The sequence below is a fragment of the Lycorma delicatula genome, chromosome 8 (genome assembly GCF_047948215.1).
Source record: "Lycorma delicatula isolate Av1 chromosome 8, ASM4794821v1, whole genome shotgun sequence".
NCBI lineage: Eukaryota > Metazoa > Arthropoda > Insecta > Hemiptera > Fulgoridae > Lycorma > Lycorma delicatula.
In genome coordinates this window covers 47,369,456-47,388,630 of record NC_134462.1, presented here as the reverse complement: position 1 = coordinate 47,388,630, position 19,175 = coordinate 47,369,456, and the positions used below count along the sequence as shown (strand labels likewise).

The following is a 19,175-nucleotide window of genomic DNA, read 5'->3' as shown; positions in this document are numbered from 1 at the left end:
AAGGCAGTGCCATGGACGCTATTCTATGCTAACGACTACTGTGATAGCTGTTAACAACAAAGACGAACTCCTATACAAGTACAGACATGAAACTATCCATTCCCGCAGTATGGCCTGAGACTCAACAAAAAAAGACCAAATACCTATCAACAGTTTATAATAAATATCTCAACGTACCATTGTTGCTACAACATGAAATTTTATTTCTATTTCTATTTGGGTAGGGTAATGCAACCAGATAATAATGAAGAAGAAAATAAATAAAACAGTACTTATCTAGTGTAGATGTTTTAAACGCTCAGCTAATGACATAAAAGAGTTTTTCTTTCACTACATTAGTCTGTTATCTGAGAAGGAGCCTTTTACACCGGAGCTCGTTAAAATTTATTTTATATAGTTTTATATAATTTATATTTATAGTTGCATTTATTTGTTATTAAGTTTTTTGTGTGTGATGGTAGTTATATTTAATTCTTTTAGTGATATTAGTTTTAAGATTTTTTTTAGTGACATCTGTGTTATTAGTTAAGTTTTAGCTTTGTAATATTTTAGTTTTTAACCTAGGTTTAGTTTTTTATGTAATCTCCTGTTATCTGAGTTGGGACTCTTTACACCTCTGTTGGACTTTATTAAATTCTTTTTTATTTTTAGTTAAATTTTGCGTTTTTAGTTTTACGCTCGATTTTAATTTTAGTTTTACGGCTATTAATTTTAAGTGTTTTTTAAGAAGATAAAGTTTTTTTTTAGTTTAAGTTTTTAAGGTAGTTCTAGTTTTTTTTAGCTATTTATTTTTTTCTTCCATAAAATTTTATTCTTGGCGATGATGACACCAAAGCGGTCTTTGCCCACAAAAAACCCGAACAAAAAAAAAACTGCGTTTGTCAATACTTAATCGGATGAAAGTTCCTGAGGCCTGTGCTATAATCTGATGGAGAAACCGTCCTCTGACAAACTAGCGCGATTTGGTGAGGGAGGTGTTTACACACACACTTGCGCACACACACACACACACACACACAAGCTTTATTAAACATATATAAATGTTATGTATTGTACCAATCATATTCTTGCAGTAACACGTACTTACGCACGCACAAGTATTATTTAAATTTAATATTTATTTAATTGCAATTGCCATATGCCGACACAAAAACCACCTATGAATTACTGATGGCCAGTCTACCCATGAGGCACCCTGCAAGCTTCTAATGTCTAGGAAGAGATAGTGTGTATAACGCTCATCAATAGTCTCATCCCATTTAGCCTGCCATATATCATAACCATGTTTCTTGATATCCCGAATCTTTTCAGAAGTAAACTCACCCAACTTCCTAGCAACATACCACTCCTGTCTCTCAAGAGTTAGAATATCAGCCGGTTTCACTCACAATCACCAAGACCACCTCCCATCAGACAATCCAGTAACAACCTGTTTCCGTCAACAGTAATAGTCATTGGGCCCTCAATAGTATATTTCTATAATTACAGAATTTCATCCTATCAGCCGAAACTGGTGCAGCATACAACATAATTGCTTTGCACACACCCTTGTACAGGATGCTTAGGGTCATAAATTTGAGACTCCAATCCAGATTGACCACATGTTGGATCCCAAAAAAGACATTACAGGCCTTTTCTTCAACGTATTGAAGGTACCTCTTGAATTGAAATTTCTCATCAAGATACACCCCGAGGTACTTCTGAATCTGACTGTATTTTATTCGATGGCCTGACATCTATACTCAAACTTGCCAACTTTCTATCAAGCGGCCTTTGAGGAGAATCATCGTGGTCTTCTCCAGATTGAAAGTCACCTTGTGTTGATGAGCCTACAGCTGAAGCCCCCTGCATGCACAAGTGGCCCTGCACTCTACCATCTGTGAGCATTTTTCGACCAGCAGGAGCCCATCGTCCACATAGACACAACAAGACACCCATTGAGCAACCTTAGTCGCAGAAGAGAGTTAAACTCCATCACCCACAAGAGAGCACCCAAATACATCCTTGGGGACAAACCGTTAGTCAGTGTATTTTCTACTTCATGGCTGCCCTTACAGAGCAACACATCACGATGACTGAAATAACTTTGCAACACCTCTGCAGTTCATTTTCAGTGCATCCTGGTTCTGTAATTGGAAAATGGCAGGGGCCACTGCAGATTGTTAAACACTGAACTTTTTTTTTTTTATTGTTAAACTGGAAATGTCCAGGAAGATCCCCAAGACATATTCCGCTTCACTGACTAACATCACATGACATATGGCAACCTCAGTGCCTTTTCCGGGTTGAAACCCAAACTGGTTTTCCATCAGCAAGGCCAGCTGCAATTTGCAAGGCCAGCTTCTCATTTGAACAAAGATATAACACTTCAAAGACCTTACCAGTAACCAGTAGTAACATCAGGAGCTGATATGATGAATTAACAGTTGGATTCTTTTTGCCTCCCTTAAATAACTTCTTGCCAACAGACAACTTTCTTCATATTAGATAACTCTGTATCCCAGTAAGGGGCCAACCTTTCTACCAGAACTGTGGGAAATTGAGTACTCAGCGGGATCTTTAAAAGTCACTGTTAATCTCTCTGCCAGGTCCTCTGGCCAGTCATGTTCAGATCCTGATCTAAAATGCCAAGTCTGGCTGACAAAAGATCAACAAACTTCTTCCAATCTGCATACCTGTGCAGAAGCCAACTCCGCTGAACTGGAATGTTACATCAGTAATGATCACACAAACCACCAATAATCACATAAACAATTAACCAATGATTGCTTGAACAATCATCAACCACTCTCCAGTTACAAACATTGGCTGGGATCTACCTACAATGGTAACATCAATGTTCGTTCCACCAAACAACCAACTCCCATCCACCATACCCACATAGGTGGGCAACTTGTCAGGTTCATTCAAAATCTGCAGACCATGTGGACTATAAAGCTTTCAACCAACTCACCATTAACATCGGTGAGGCCACTATGCCACAAATATGATAGCATTGAAATGTGACTTAGCACCAATGAGGATTGGACTCGGACCAGAATCTGAGGATCCAAATGACAGCACTTGAATGACAGCACTTCAATCTGACCAAATTGGCAGCACTTGAAGCTGCACCGGACATCTAAGTATTCTCTAACCCTGCACGAAGAAAAGTCTATGAACATCCTCCCAAGAACCTCAGTTTGCTTACAAAATAAACTAGCCTCACGCTTTCCTTTAAGTACTTCACTACATCACTGTGATTGCACTGACTGTGGCACCTGAGTAGGAACATTAACAACCTCCTTAACCACAGGAGGCTTAGTCACAACTGTCTCATAACCATTCATCAAAGCAGTCATGATCACTTTAAGTTCCTTTAACTCTTTCTCAACCACTTCATGTAAGGTTTTTTTACTGGTCCCACTGGAACCCTCTTAACACATGCAATGCTGCCTCATAATGTTCATGAAAAGCTCTTAAAAGATGACTGGATCTCCCAGCACTGCCAATAGCCCTCTGGAAATCTTGGACCACATAGTCCTTATTCCCGTGAGCAGGGACCTCTGAGGGTCCAGCATTCAGCCCCTATCACCAGATAACGATGAAGAAACCGTCATCGTACTGAACCTCGGATACCACATCACCAAAAGGTTTTACCTGCCTGGTCTTATTCCTGTCAGACATCTTGTTCGTATTCAAAACAAATACAAAATAAATGAATAACAGATAAATCAACTACATATAATAAACATAAACAAACCAGAGCCAGTGACAGGCTAACAAATTAACAAACAAGATGTCCACCTAGCAATAGATATCTGAAACAAAATATTAAACAAAGGAACAAAACAACAGAAATAAATAAGTAATAAAACAACACAAACAAAATATAATACAGCCAAGCCCAGTCCCAGTAAGGGTGGTTCAACAAAACAACCACTTACTAACCTAATGACTGGGATAGCCTAGAGGCTTCTTACCAGTCAAAAATCCTTAAATATTTAAAAATCTTAGAGTCACACCGTAGAATTATTAGCACAAAACAAAAATCCAACCCGTACAAAAAAACATTCAAGAAGGATGAGTGTAGTAAATTGTAAAAGTTGTAAACAAAATATAAATTTCATGGAGCCTACAAAAAACATACCTAACGCTTTGGTGTCGCATGCAGAACTTAGCATTCGCAGACAGTACATGTCCCGCGCATCTGTGAACTCTAGGTGCACAAGCCTCGACTAGCACCTTGTCTGTCAATTGCTGTTTTCCAGTGCAACAGCCACAACGATCAGGATCGTTCTTAAGTAAAACTCTTATTCTCACACACACACACACACATACATGCAAACTTACTAAATATATTACTTATCACAGTTCTTTAGATATAAAAATATAAAAGATGTGAAGCATGGGTAGTTTATGCAGTTTTATAAAATAGCTTGTACAGATTAAAATGTTTGAATTCTTTTTAAACGCACACTTGATTATCAAGATATATAGAATTATATTTATGTGACCAGTGTGAAGCGTGGCAAGTTTAACCGTATTATTCCATAGCCGGTACAGATTAAGAATGCGTTTGAATCTTCTAAATCTGACTTACAGTTCCTGAGATAATATTTTTTGATGACCCGTGCGAAACATGAGTAGTTTATACAATATTATAAAATAGCTCAATGTTAGCCTTCAATCTACTATCACGTACCTTTTTGAATCTTTAAAATCATATAAACAGTTGCAGATTAATTATAAGAGCACCCCACACACTGCCTGCAAAATAACACCCTATGGGGTAACCTGATGTTGCCAGTTGATGGTCGCTAATGAGATCGGATGGGACTTTTCTAAAGGTAGTAAAAAAATTTTTTCAAAGCGCTAGAACCAACCGTTTTCAAATTGTTTGTGATTTCATCCAAAATTCAGATCGCTGGAAATTCAGACCACTCGATCCGGTAACAGAGAGTGTCAACCTAGTAACACATACTTCATGTGAATGGTGAAAATAGTGTGAATGTTTGTGGATATATATTGAGTGGTTTTGTTTGTTTGTGTATGTGGGTGTGAAAATAGTACTTAAGTGTTGTGATAGGTTACTGATACTTATTTTGTTTGTTTACATTTTAGGTAGTTTCATTAGATGTCAGATCTAAAGTCAATAGTGACAGTGTTGATGATGCTGATGAGTTTCCATATTGTAGAATATTGAATTCAGTTTTACCCAATGACATAAGAATTCTTTCATGGTGTCCTGTACCAGATAAATGTAGTGCCAGATATAATTGTGTATCAAGAACATATAAGTACTACTTTATTAAAGGACAGCTTAATATCAAAGTGAGTATAATTGTTATCCATTTTCCTTCTTCATCATCATGCTCTCTCTCTTATATTTTCTTGGTTTGTACAGTTTTCAGGTTTTTCTATATACTTTCTACAGAAAAAATTCAGTGATTTTTACCATTCTTCAAAGATGCTTTCTCTCAAATTAAGCTTTTAGGTAGATTTCATAAGAAAGCTACCTATTGTAATGAGTACCATGATTCGACTTCCAGAAAATTTTGACATACTACACCAGTCTATACTGACATACTCCAGTCTATACTACACCAGTTTGTTCATCCCTTCCACATGCTCAGTTCGAGTTTCAACTCCGTTCAGCCAGCACATTATTTTTGACAGCGCCATCAGTGAAGTTGTGTTTTTGTTGTTTTTTATGAAAATGGAGCATTGGAATTTAGAGCAACGTTGTGCAAGTTTTGTGTTAAACTTGGGGAATCCGTGAGTGTGATCTTTGAAAAGTTGAAACAGGCCTATGGAGAACATTGCTTATCAAGAGCACAAGTTTTCCACTGGCACAAATCATTTTTGGAAGGCCAAGAACACAAGATCAACCTTGCTCAGGGAGACTTTCAACTTCAAAATCTGACGAAAACGTTGAGCGTGTGAGGGTTCTTGTGAGATCAGACCATCGTTGAAGAATAAGGATGATGAGTGAACAGTTAAATTTAAACACTTTCACTGTACATCAAATTTGGACATGCGAAAGGTTTGTGCAAAATCGGTGCCAAAAAACCTAATGACGGAACAGAAGGACAGTCGAAGAAACATGTGCGTTGATCTTCTTGAGAGGATTGACAATGACCAAGAATTCAATTTTGTGATTACAGGTGATGAATCCTGGATATTTAAGTACGATCCTGAAAAAAAAAGTCAATGCGAAGAGTGGCACACTTCGTCATCTCCTCAACAGAAAAAATGTCGAATGAGCAAATCAAAGATCAAAACCGTGCTGATTTGCTTTTTTGACAGTAGGGGTATAGTGCTTAAAGAATTTGTACCTCCAGCACAAACTGTCAACCAAGTGTTTTACAAAGGTGTCCTCGAAAGACTCAGGAAAAGAGTGATTCGTGTAAGACCAGACATTGCAGACAAGTGGATGCTTCATCATGACAATTTCCCATGTCACACAGCCATTTCCATCAGAGAATGTTTGACCTCAAAACCCATTCCTATGGTTCCACAACCCCCCTATTCACCTGATTTGAGTCCTTTTGACTTTTTCCTTTTCCCGAAATTGAAACATGTCTTAAAAGGACGTCATTTTGGAACTCTGGAGAACATTCAAAAGACTTGTGACCAACCAGTTAAAAGCCCTAACAGTTGAAGCCTTCCAGCGCTGCTATCAGGAATGGGAACAACAACTTCGCCGGTGTATAGCTGCCCAATGGAACTACTTTGAAGAGGATAATACTGTTGTTTGAAAAAAAAATAAAAGCTTTGGTAAGTAAATGTCAGTCTCATTTCTTTTCTCACACACCTCGTATCTTTGCCTTTTACATCTCCCAGACCCCAAAACCACCGTCAGTTCAAAAGTTTGTATATACATTTTATATATATATATATATTTCACTTATGATCCAAAATTTCAGTCAAGTTCGTTAATGGGCAAAATCAAACCATGGAGGTTGAATGGGGAGATTTTTCGAAAAAACAAAATATCTTTCTTAAATATAACTTTCTTACTAAGTAAAATATCAAATTCATTTAAAGCTCCTACTATTCTTTGGATAAAGGCCTAAAACTTACCTAAGTAAAGTTTTCTGATATCACCAATATCTTTTTCTAATATCAATGTCTTTTTCCACCCGTGGTAAGACAAAAAAAAAATCATACCTCCTTTAAACTTATTCGATGCTGTGAATAGGCACAGTATCAAATTGGTTTAAAATGGTCGTTAGTCCTCTAAACATTACTTAAAACGTTTGTCTGAAACAATTTTTGATATGACCACCCCTTATGGCAAGGGACGACCAAATTTTTACTGGAATTGTAAGAAGATACAATTGCTACATTGTAAGAAGATATTATTGTATGCTGAACATGTGAAACTTTTGTTACATACAGCCATTGTCATGAGTAAATTGGAAGTTTTTCTTAACTTTAAGGAGCATATCTTTTTTATCCCCCTACTTAGCACCGATGAAATCTACCCCCACCTTCCATTGTGCCGAAAGGGATTTTCTTTTTCCATAAGTTGCCTCACTTTGTCCCCTGGAATGTTTTTTTTTTATCTATTTAAAAGTTTTAAATGTAATTTATAGTGTACAGGATATATTAATCTGGAGTTATAAATTAATAGTTGTGAATTTTTTAAATTCTGATAGAAATCAAATTGCTAAAGTTGTCTACCTCATACCTCTCTCTCATTTCTCTTTTTGTCTTACTGTTGCAGGACAGCTTTCAGTCAGCTAGACCTGATACATGTTAATTACTATAGCCATTTAATTTATTTCTTTTCTTATTTATTTAATTACTACTATTGTCCTTTAGGTCTGCTTTATACACTGGTATTTTTGTACCTTATTTCCTTTTCCCAGTAACACCTTTATTTAGAATGTTGTAAAGTTTCCGTAGCTGCTTTTCTTCTGCATACCTTTTAAGTTGCATTTTTATATTATTACTTTTTTTCTTCTGTTAATTCATTATGAACTGTTTTTATGTTTCTATATTTTTTATCTTGGTTTTCTCCTTGTTCAGTATGCATCTTAAAGGATCTTTCTCAAGGACGATTCAAGTCTGTTGGTTTAACATTAAATTTTAAAACATGTTGGTAATATTTCAAGTGAGAGCTCTGGGCTTTTTTTCAACAGATATTCAAAAAATTTATTTACAATGCCAAAAATTCTATTACAAAATCTTTCCATGGATGTAACATATTACTGTTAGAATTTTGACTACCAGCTTTACTCTTTTTAAAATTAATGTTTTTGACATTTCACTGTGCTTATCTTTGTAAAAGATTGGCTTAGAAGCATAAAAATTATGGGAAATGAAATTGATTTTATAATATACATTTTTTCGTACACGTTATTCCCCAATGTTTGAGAGGAATGACTGATATAGTTACTTAGCATGCAGCACCTAGGAAATTGGATACAACTGCCTTATAAAGTAAAATGAAACATTGTTAATATTTATAAAGATTAGATTGTTAATAGCTGTGGAATAATGCAAAAGATTGTCCACAATCACAGGGGTTTAATGATAAACCCTCATGTTGCTTTTAATTATATCTTATTTATAAATATAGTATTAATGTACTTAATTTTCTGTCTTACATAGGCAATGGAAGAAGCAGCATCGAAGATGGTTGGTGAACATGATTTTAGAAATTTATGTAAAATGGATGTTGGTAATGGTATAATCAATTTTGTTAGAAAAATATTATCAGCTTGTATCGATAATGTATCATCAGATACAAAGGATGATGATGGTAATAGTGTTTTTAATTACTGAACAATATTTAGTTTAAATAAATATATATACTTAATAAATGTATGTATGTATCCTTTTGTATGGACTTGGTCAATAACTTGTGTGGAAGCACTAACATTGGGCTTAAGTTTTTTCTATTACTTTTTAGTGTTTTATCAGCCATGATCTCAAGCAGTTGTTAATATATAAATAACATTTTTACATTTATAGATTCAGAAAAATGTTATCAATCCTTACCCTACCTCTTCTTCAATCAATTTGTTTAGTAGCTGTTGTTTTCTGTTTACCCACTTGATATTTTCTAGCATTCTGATTCATTGGTTATAATAATTATGTGATGCTAGATAGCAAAAAATTAATCTCCACTGTTCAGTTCTTCAACTCCCAGATATGATGTATTCTCATTAAATGACAACATACTTTCAAGGGTATATAGTTTATATATATAAATTAGTTATGTTTTATATAACTGATTTATATTTTAATATGGTTATTAACATAACCAGTTTTTCAAAATCAGATTGTCTACCTAGCCACTTTTTTTTAATGGAAAGCTTCTGAATCATTCATTTTTCAAAGCTCTGGAACATTTCTATTTCTTATTATGAGAAGACCAAATGTATGCTTTGCAGATTCATCCAGTTCAGAAGCTGACATGATCCAGCTACACTGGATGTAGATGTTTTACACTGATTATGCTACCCTTAGCATCCAGTGTAAAACATCTAATAATCATGGAACTAACAGTGTTAGGAAGCATCCAATGATCATGTTCTGATGAAATAATTTCTTTTTAACGCACTTTTAAAATATTTATTGGACAATGCACTTCAAGAAAGTTACTACTAGATGGCATATGCCTTGATGTGTTTTCCTCCTTTTTTACTCTGAATAAAAGTAAAATTCAGTACCTCATTTGGCAAATCGTTATTTACACCTATCTTTTTTGCAGTATTAAGTCTGATTTTGGAACCTTTGTTCTCTTCCTGCACTAACCAGAAAAATATTGTATCAATTTTTTGATACATTATTCTGCAGGAATAGTCTGTGATATCTATCCATCCTGTTTATTGCTTCCTTTTTTGTTCACAGTAAGAAACTACTTTCCTGCTCTTTGAGATTTCATTCTAAACATATTTAATACATAATAGTAATAGAATGCAAATGAAAACACTAGGCAACACAGTTGCAAGTGAATAACCATACTGCTTGTATTTAAAATAGCCAACAGGATACAATGAACTTTTCAAGGTGGTATGATTGGGAAGAAATTAAATGACACGTTGACACTGACCATTGTGAAGCATGCACAACTTTCATTGTGTAGGGATATCGGACAACAGCACAGTATTTATCATCAAAATAATAAATAATTTTAGCTGCAGTCAAGTTATACTAAACATTCTGGCTTTCTGACTACCATTCAGAAATTAAGTAATCTGTTTATTTTTTATTTTATTTTTTTTTGCTGTGTTCAGTTCATTCAAGTAATTGTTTTTTAAGGTAGTAAAATATAAAGGAAATTGATGCTAAAATCAGTGCACATGAACTAGACATCCAGATTATTTTGGGCTGGACAAACAAAATTTCATTATACGACAGTATGTTTTTATCTGATATTAAATTTTTCATTTTTTTTTTTTACAATTCTTTAATGCCCATTTTCCTTTTAACTTATTGTATTTAGGATTGGCAAAATATTTATAACCAAACTGCTCTTTGTTTGTATTGCCAGTTAGCTAGTTAGCAGCTGTTGTTAGTTATTGCTAATTAGCATGTGGTGTAAATAAATCATCACTTAGTATTATACATAATAACCTGCATACCAGTTTGGTAATGTCTCTGACTTTCATCCAGAAAGTTCTGGTTCAAATCTTGTTTATATTGGCTATTTTTCACATCCTAGAAAATTTATCTCATATTCTTCACAAAAACAATAATAATGAAGCCGTTTTACATTGGACATGAGCCTGTAATCACCAAAAGAATAAAAAAATAAGTAACCTTTAAATGATTGGTGTAACCTAACATCACATGCATAGTTTGACTACTCACATTCTTTTATTGACTAATTTACATTCTTAAATTCCTTTTTACTATTTGACTATAGTCCCAACTACACTAAAATCAAATTTTCACTATTCTATGAAAATGCATGTATGTGATGAATTTTGAAAATGGATATTGTTTTGCATTTGGCTGTTCATACAGATGCTATTTTGTGATTGTATTAATGTTTTTTGTTGTACTTTCTTCATAGTTTTAAATTATTATTTTGTATAAGATATATTTTATAAAATTTATAAGATTTTTAATTATTTTATATAATGTTTTTAATAACAATTTTTTTTGTATAATTTGTGCCTTGTGCTGTTATTACAAGAAAACTGATCTCTACAAAAATATTAGCAAGCAAGTTTTGTTACAAATATTTTAATTTTATGGTTTTTTTTTCTATTAAAAAACTTGTTTCTTTATTAAAAATTATTGTTTATAATTGTTAATTTATCACCTATATATATATATATTGGAAAAACAAAGTTTTGAACTTCCATAATTTTTTTCGATTACAGTGAAAGCAGGGGTCTTTTAAGTTAGTTAAGTAAATATTTACTTTGAATTACTTTTTTTTATTACCTTTCATGATAATACATTTTTATTAACTGTATTTATTTGAAACTTTCCTGTTTTTACCCATGAAGTTGAAAGATTATAATTTTATCATGTTTCGACCAATTAAAGGCCACGTTTAACATTTTTCTTACCGTCCCTCTTATTCCATTCTTACCGGATTTTATAAGTCTCTCAGTGGCCTTTTTCTGTATTCTTTTGCTAATATTCCATTATGGAGTTTCTTCATTGTAGAAAACCCTACTTTCCAAGATTTCTTTTAATTTTTTCTTGATTAATTACTAATTTTGTAAGTTCAGAATTTCTTTTCCTAATTTGTTCATGGTGTATATATATGCTTTTAGTTTTAATTCTTAAATAAAAAAGAAGCATTTTCTTGGAAATTCTATTTTCAATCATCATTAAAATTTGTCCTGTGAAAGCCAATCTCCTCATGCAATATTTCTTTAAAATTATATTGTACATTTCATGGAGTCAGAGTTTATATATGTATAAGGTGCATGTCATCCTTTATAGGGCCAAATATTTTCATTAAAAATTTCCTTTTTTTTCTTTTGGATTTTTCTTAAAAGGCCCATTTTGATTATTTCAATGATTTTGCAGCATACAACACTTCTGGATAAGCATCTCGTTGCTATCTTCTTCAATATAAAAAAGGTGTATGACACGGCCTGGCGAAGTGGTATTCTTAACACCCTCAAGGGATAGGGAATCAAGGGCAATATGCTTGCTTTTATCCGGGGATTCTTAAATCACCAAATGTTTCGTGTTCGTGTAGACGATTCACTTTCAGATAGTGTCGTCTTGGAGAATGGAGTACCTCAAGGTAGTGTATATTAAGTGCCACCTTATTTTCTGTGGCCATAAACAGTATTACCAATTGTGTACGGCTCCTGTCTCATTCTGTATTTGTTGACGATTTTGTTATTTACATTGCGAGCCGTTCCACAGCAGTCCCACAGCAGAGCGACTACTACAGAACACTATATTTCGCCTTGAGGCTTGGTTCAGGACTACTGGTTTCACATTTTCATCCTATAAAACGAAATGTGTAGTCTTTTCTTGGCTATAAAACCCTTTTATTCCGCAAGTTTTTCTGAACTGAGAGCTTATTGCTATCTCTCCTTACGTCAAGTTTCAATCAAGGTTTGATTTTTGATAGCCATCTTACTTGGGTCAAACATATAAAGGAATTAAGGAGAAAATGTTCCAAACTTTTAGATATGATGTGGGTCCTTAGTAACACCAATTGGGGAGCCGATTGGTCATGTTTGTTACGTTTTTATTATTCCCTTGTTCGTTCCCGTTTAGATTATGGTTGTGTCACCTTAAATTTTTATTATATAATTTATATTAGTTTTAAACTTTATTTAATTTTATTATTTTACCTTTTTATTAAACAAAATTCCGGGCGATAATAACGCACAGGCATTTTTCGCCACCAAACAAAAAAAAAATTCTGGATAAGTTGCTTTATTCAGATATTATTTAATAAAATATCTATTTATAAAAATATAAATATTAAATTTATGCACTTTATATATAAAAGATGTGTGTAATAAGACTGTACTTGTTTAAAATTATTTTTTTTTATTTTTGTAGATATATATGATATTTATGTACTGAAAATAACTTCAGATGGTTTCCTATGGCATCAGATTAGATGTATAATGAGTATTTTATTTATGATAGGTGAAAATAGAGAAACTCCACAGATCGTCGAAAAGCTGTTAAATGTTGTTGATTATCCAAGGTAAAAATATTTACAATTATAAAATTATACTGTAAAATAAAATAAAAATATTTCTTATAAAAAAATTATACAATATATCTAAGTATATTTAAAAGTAAGAAAATTTTAAAAGAAATTTTATAAAATGTTTAGGTATAAACGGTTTAGTTGCTGAAAACTAAAACAATTCATCCCAAAAAAAACAAAATCATCTAAATGTATTCAAAATACAGTTACTACAGCAGTTTGATTTGCATACATATCATGCCATCTGTACCATCATAATGGTGGGAATAAAAGCTTGTTTGTATTTATTAATAAAGGTGATATGAAGATAGTTTGAAATGACATAAAAAAATGCGCTTTGCACTTGTGAAACAAGATAGAACCAAAGTTCATGAAAATATCCTATGGGATAAGATATCCTCCTTTCCCCCATTCCATATCCTCCCATTTCCTATCCAAGAATGAAAGGAAATGACTTCTAGAAAATTACCATTAATTTGTTGCAATGATGCAGGATTTCCTAATCTTCCATTTTAATCTTGCTAGATTTTTAATAGCCTTTTTCATTGTGTATTGTTGTAGTTTTTTATTATGTATTAAAAGTTGCTGGAAACTTAATATAACAAAATTTTGTTGTCAATTTGAATTAATTTATTACTGGTTTGTTTTAATTATCGTTCAGATTATTTTAATTTCAAGATTGGCCAATTTCAGTTTGGATATGCAGAATTTCCAAATGGTAACTGGTTTTACAGTCTGCTACAAATTATATAAAAAAAAAACAAAAAAAATGTGTTATTACTCAAGATAGGCCAACTTCAATGATGTAATATGTTGGTGTCTCCTTTTATTTGACATTTTTTGGTTTTGAATTCTATTCAGTTTTGCATTTTTTATGTGTTATAAATTTTCTTATCACATCTCCTTAACCCCCTCTATGAATCGTGAGACCTTGTCGATGGTGAGGGGGCTTGATTAAAAAAACTTTCATTGACTGTTACTTATTGCTTTTACTTCTATAGAATCCAGAACTTTCTTACTTTATGCCATTCCCAGCATATTCGCCCCTTTGCAGACTTTCCTGTTTGTTCCACTTTTAAAAATACTGTAACCTTTGCAGTCCATTATCTGTGAGTCTGGAAATCGGGTTTTTTGAACTCCGAGGATCTGCATTTTGAATCATTTTGGTTTGCAGGTGGTATTTTATTTCTCACCTACCCCGTATATCTACTGAGCCTTGCCCTACCCGCCACCTGGTAACGCACCAGATTGGAGTTGATTCTGAACTCCTTTAAAAAATTCTGAAACTTATAAAAGTCCAAAAACCTTTTAATTCTGGAAAAGTTAATTTATTTTGTCTCACTGATCACCATTAGGTCTCAGTCTGACTTTCTGTGGTCAGGATGCACGCACCCCTGGTGTTGGTGGTGGTGGTGGTGGTGGGTAATGGTGATTGTGGATTATTGTGGTTCGGTTTCCATTGAAAATTACTCTAGTTTTTGATACAGAAGGTGGTGGATGTATTTTACTGGGATGGAGTATTATGGATGTGGTGGTGGTAGTGGTGGAGGGTATGATGGTAATGGTGATTGTGGATTATTGTGGTTCGGTTTTCATTGAAAATTACTCTAGTTTTTGATGTGGATGGTGGTGAACTAAGGTGTGGTGATGGTGGTGTTTTGGGTGGTAAGACTCTGGTTTGTTGAGAATGTGATTTTTTGGGTGGTGAAGTGCTTAGTTGTCGTTGTAGTAGTTGCTGTTGTGTGGTGGTGGTGGTGGTGGTGGTGTTGGTGGTATTTGTAAGAACTGTAACTTTAACATTTCTTTACTCAGTCCCTTTGGGTGGTGAAGTGCTTAGTCGTAGTTGTGGTGGTGTTGGTGGTATTTGTAAGAACTGTAACTTTAACATTTTTTACTCAGTCCCTTAGATGCGTGACGTGGATGATGTTGCGCTAATGTTTTCTCTGTTGTTGATTGTGGAGGCTAAAAAATTATACACCAAATTTCTAAAAAAAAGTTATACTTCTATAAAATAAACATATCAGTATTAAATTACTGATGTATTACTTATAATGCAAGGCTGCATAAAAAAATACTAAAAAAAACTTACGTTACTACTTGGAGTACTATTGTGACACATGTTTTTATGTAATGTTTCACTTTTTGTAATTTTTGATGTTTCTTATTACTGCCACTGCACGTTGTATTTGCAGGACAAAGATGTTCTGGAAGATTTTGCGGAACGTTTTGCTGGGTGTGGTGTTGGGAATGTGGTATATGTGAAATAAAATGTACTTTTGTGACATTTATGATTTATTTGACAATTTTAATTAGCGATTTATGATCGATTTTGTGTTAATCCCTCATATTAGCTAATTTTAATTTTATAAATACTCTATCCATAAGTCTATCAAATCATACTTATACTATTTAAAAATTTCCAATTTATATATAAAATTTCATAGCAATAAATCTTCATATTTTCTCAACAATACAATATTATGCTAATACAGTATGTCCTCCTCAGATTATGTACTCCTTAAAACATAACTAAAATCTAAATACCCTTGAAAATATACTAACTTACTGGGTATATATTGGTATAATTTTTTTTTTAATTTAGTTACTTGATAATTTTATTTTACCTACGCAACCTGAAGATAGGGTACGTTAACCAGTGTGCTTGATTTTTGTCTCAGGGCATTTTATTAATTTAATCAATATCGAAAATTTTGCTGAAAATTATTATTAATTTAATCGATATATGAAAATTTTGTTGAACATTTTTAATTTAATCAATATATGAAAATTTTACTCAAAATTAAATTGCTAATATTTCTCTAAATAGTTGAAAATTTTCTGTGAAATAAAAACATGTCGTTCCTTAGCAACAATTATTTTTATTGTTACATGTCAACAACGGGCTCATTTGATTATTTATTATTTTTCAGAAACAGTTTTTTTTATGTTGTACTATATAATGCAGCAAATTTTGTAACCAAACATTCGTATCTTCATTTCTACTGAATGTCTCGTTTAATTTATACTTTGCTTCAAAAGTAGTCATTTTATAAATTTTGGGCATTAATCTTACCTCGTTTGATGGTTTCATTTACATTCATACATATCATCCGCATTCATCCTCTGAAATAATAATACCTTACGGTGGTTCTGGAGGCTAAACAGAAAAAAAATTTAAAAAAGGAAGCCTATTTATTTAATAATTGTGTTAATTTTAATCGATTTTAAAAAGGAAATTTTCAATTCGACCAGTGTATATTTTTTTGTTATTTATCCGAGCATAACTTTTCACCAAGTACACCAAATTGAGTAAACGTTTTTTAAACAATACAAAATGAGCCCAAGATAGTCCAGTATCATTACTGAGTGATACTGAATCCTTAAAAAATGTATTGGGCAAAAAACTTTGTACTAAGCAGTTATTATTATTTAAGCAATTATGAAGATGTTCCTTTCAGACTACGATTCCTTTGATAATTTAGATTTCATGTATTCCCGCATTTTAAACATCCATTGCTCATGTAGAGTATGATATCAGACTTTTAACATTGATTCCTACACATTTATTCTCTCGAAATTTTAAATCGTTTTGAACGAGTCTGTTTTATTTCAATAGAACATTCTTTTTCTTTCATGTACAGTCTCTTTATCAGATCTGATTATTTTTCAGATCCGATAAAATTTAAAAACTAAAAGAAATTAAAATAAATCAGTTAAAACAAAATTGAATTGACTGAAAAAATAAATAAGAAATTTTACAATAGAAACAAGAGATAAAGATTAAATAAATACGACTGCCAAAAAGAAAAAAGAAATTTATAATAAACATTTCTCTTTAATATAGGATAATTACTGATATAGGGTAATTAAAGAGTGTGCGGGTGACAATCGGTTCAGCCGTTGAACTGCTACGGTGAAACAAACATACATACATACACCCCAAATACATTACACTCCTTTTTGGACAGTCGTATAAAAATTACATGCCCTTAAAAGAAAAAAAAAAATTTTTTCACTACGCCCATCAATACAGTCTTTGAACTTTTTTTTGAAATTAGCCCCATATTTTAAATGAATGAGTGCACGAAATACGGATTGCAAGATTTATTTGAATTTGGTGCCGATTTAAAATATAATAATTTTCAAAGATTGTTTTGAGGGCACGCATAGTGGAAGAATTATTTTTTCAATTTTAAAACAAAATTATTTTTATCTTTTTGGGGTTGATTTGATCTTTTTCAATAATTGTTTTTTCTATGCTAGCATTTCTCAACCTTTCAGTATTTGCAACCCAATTTTCAATCATAATTTTCATCACGCCCCCCTCTCACACAATAACAATGTGTACAGTAATAATGTATTTTCTGTATTTTGACACTAAAGCTACACTACGACCTTAATTACAAACTTTAAAAATTACCAAAAATAAATAAATATATTGATATTTGGCAACACCGACCGCTACACTGACAGAACCAGAATCGATGCCTCTTTATTGCTTTCTATCTTACGTCCACCATATTGGACATTCTTCTGGCTTCGCGAGAAGTTCCAATTTGTCTCGTACATTCTGGAACGTCTGCGCAAACGTGTATAAACACTGCACCTCGATAAATTCTTGCCAGTCTCAGTCGAGTCGATCCTTCTATCGCTATCGAATCTGCCATGAATGTGTATGTTGTAATTTGCGTGTTAATTACAATTCAAAGTATTAAATATTCACGGCAGTAGATTTATACAGAATCATGGATAGAGTTTTAAGTTGGAGTAAGCGAGCATTAGATAAAGAGAAGCATCAACAAATGCAAAGACGAGCGTGGTTCTGAAAATAAAATCAAGAAAATATTCTCAAGAATACTTAAATTTTGGGTTTATCAGTATTAAAGTAAATCAAGAATCTGGTTTAGATCGGTTCCTAGTGAAGGCAGTTAGTTACTTTTATTCGGATTTGAATTCTAGATTGTGGATACCGGTGTTCTTTGGTGATTGGGTTTCAATTAACCACACATCTTATTAATGGTCAAACTGAGACTCTAAAAGACTACACTTTTTTTACACTCATTTATCCTCTGAAATTAGACCTAAACGGTAATTCCCAGAGGCTAAACGGGAAAAAGAAAAAAGGTAGTGATGTTTTTTTCCAATTGGATTTATTTACATTCTGACTTGTATAAAGTGAAAGGTTAAATTTTGTGAAGTTCCGTAATGTTCAGTTTTTCAATGTTTTATCAAACTTTCAATTGTGTTCATTTAATCTATGTATATACTCAAATCTAGCAATAGCGAAGCATTGCCGGGTCTGCTAGTATTTTATGAAAAAACCTTTTTTTAGAGATCTCTAGAATTTGCAGATAAAATTTTGTTTCAGATATTGATAATTAACATTTTGCTAGTAAATTGTTATTTGATATTTTTTCGGTGTAAACTGGGCTTTAATAAAAACCTCTTTTTATAAGCTGTTTATTTTAAATAAATATACAATAACATAAAAAATGAGACCGCGACAGCAAGATTACTAAATAAATAAGACCCCTGTAAAATATTTCTAACAGTAAGTTGATTACGTTTATTTTATTTTTACATCAAACTAATGTAGTTTTCTACGTATGTATTATACAAAAAAATATAATGCCATAATAGTACAATCTTAATGAAATAAAGCTATGAAACATAATATTTCAAAATTTGCTTATTCAGAGATGTGCAAAAGAAAAAGAAAAAACACGCTGTTTATCACTCCCATGTTTTGGTAAACATTAATATTTGTCAAAATATAAAATAGATGTGCAAATTTATAAATATGATAGTAATAAATTTATGAAATATATTTTGCATACTAATTTATAAAAAAAAAAATACAAAAAAGGAATAATATATAAAAATCAATAACTTATATTTGTTGACAGGAATCTATTGTCTATTTTATGCAGATTATTTATAATAAAAAAGACAACTTATCAGCTTGTAGAAAAGACTTTTTGTATTTTTTTTAACATACATCTTTTTATAGTTTTACTACTCCTACATAGCC

The 19,175-nt window shown here is 32.5% G+C and overlaps 1 protein-coding gene across 3 annotated transcripts in view; it reads left to right on the top strand.

Annotated features, from left to right (window-relative positions):
- Nucleotides 1-19,175, top strand: part of LOC142329152 (tRNA pseudouridine(38/39) synthase) — a 47,359-nt gene that overhangs the window by 15,689 nt on the left and 12,495 nt on the right. For all 3 annotated transcript variants that reach the window (XM_075373495.1, XM_075373497.1, XM_075373496.1), the window contains exons 4-6: nucleotides 5,104-5,313; nucleotides 8,602-8,752; nucleotides 12,988-13,138. In XM_075373495.1, coding sequence (XP_075229610.1) covers nucleotides 5,104-5,313; nucleotides 8,602-8,752; nucleotides 12,988-13,138 — 512 coding nt within the window. The remainder of the gene's footprint in view (nucleotides 1-5,103; nucleotides 5,314-8,601; nucleotides 8,753-12,987; nucleotides 13,139-19,175) is intronic.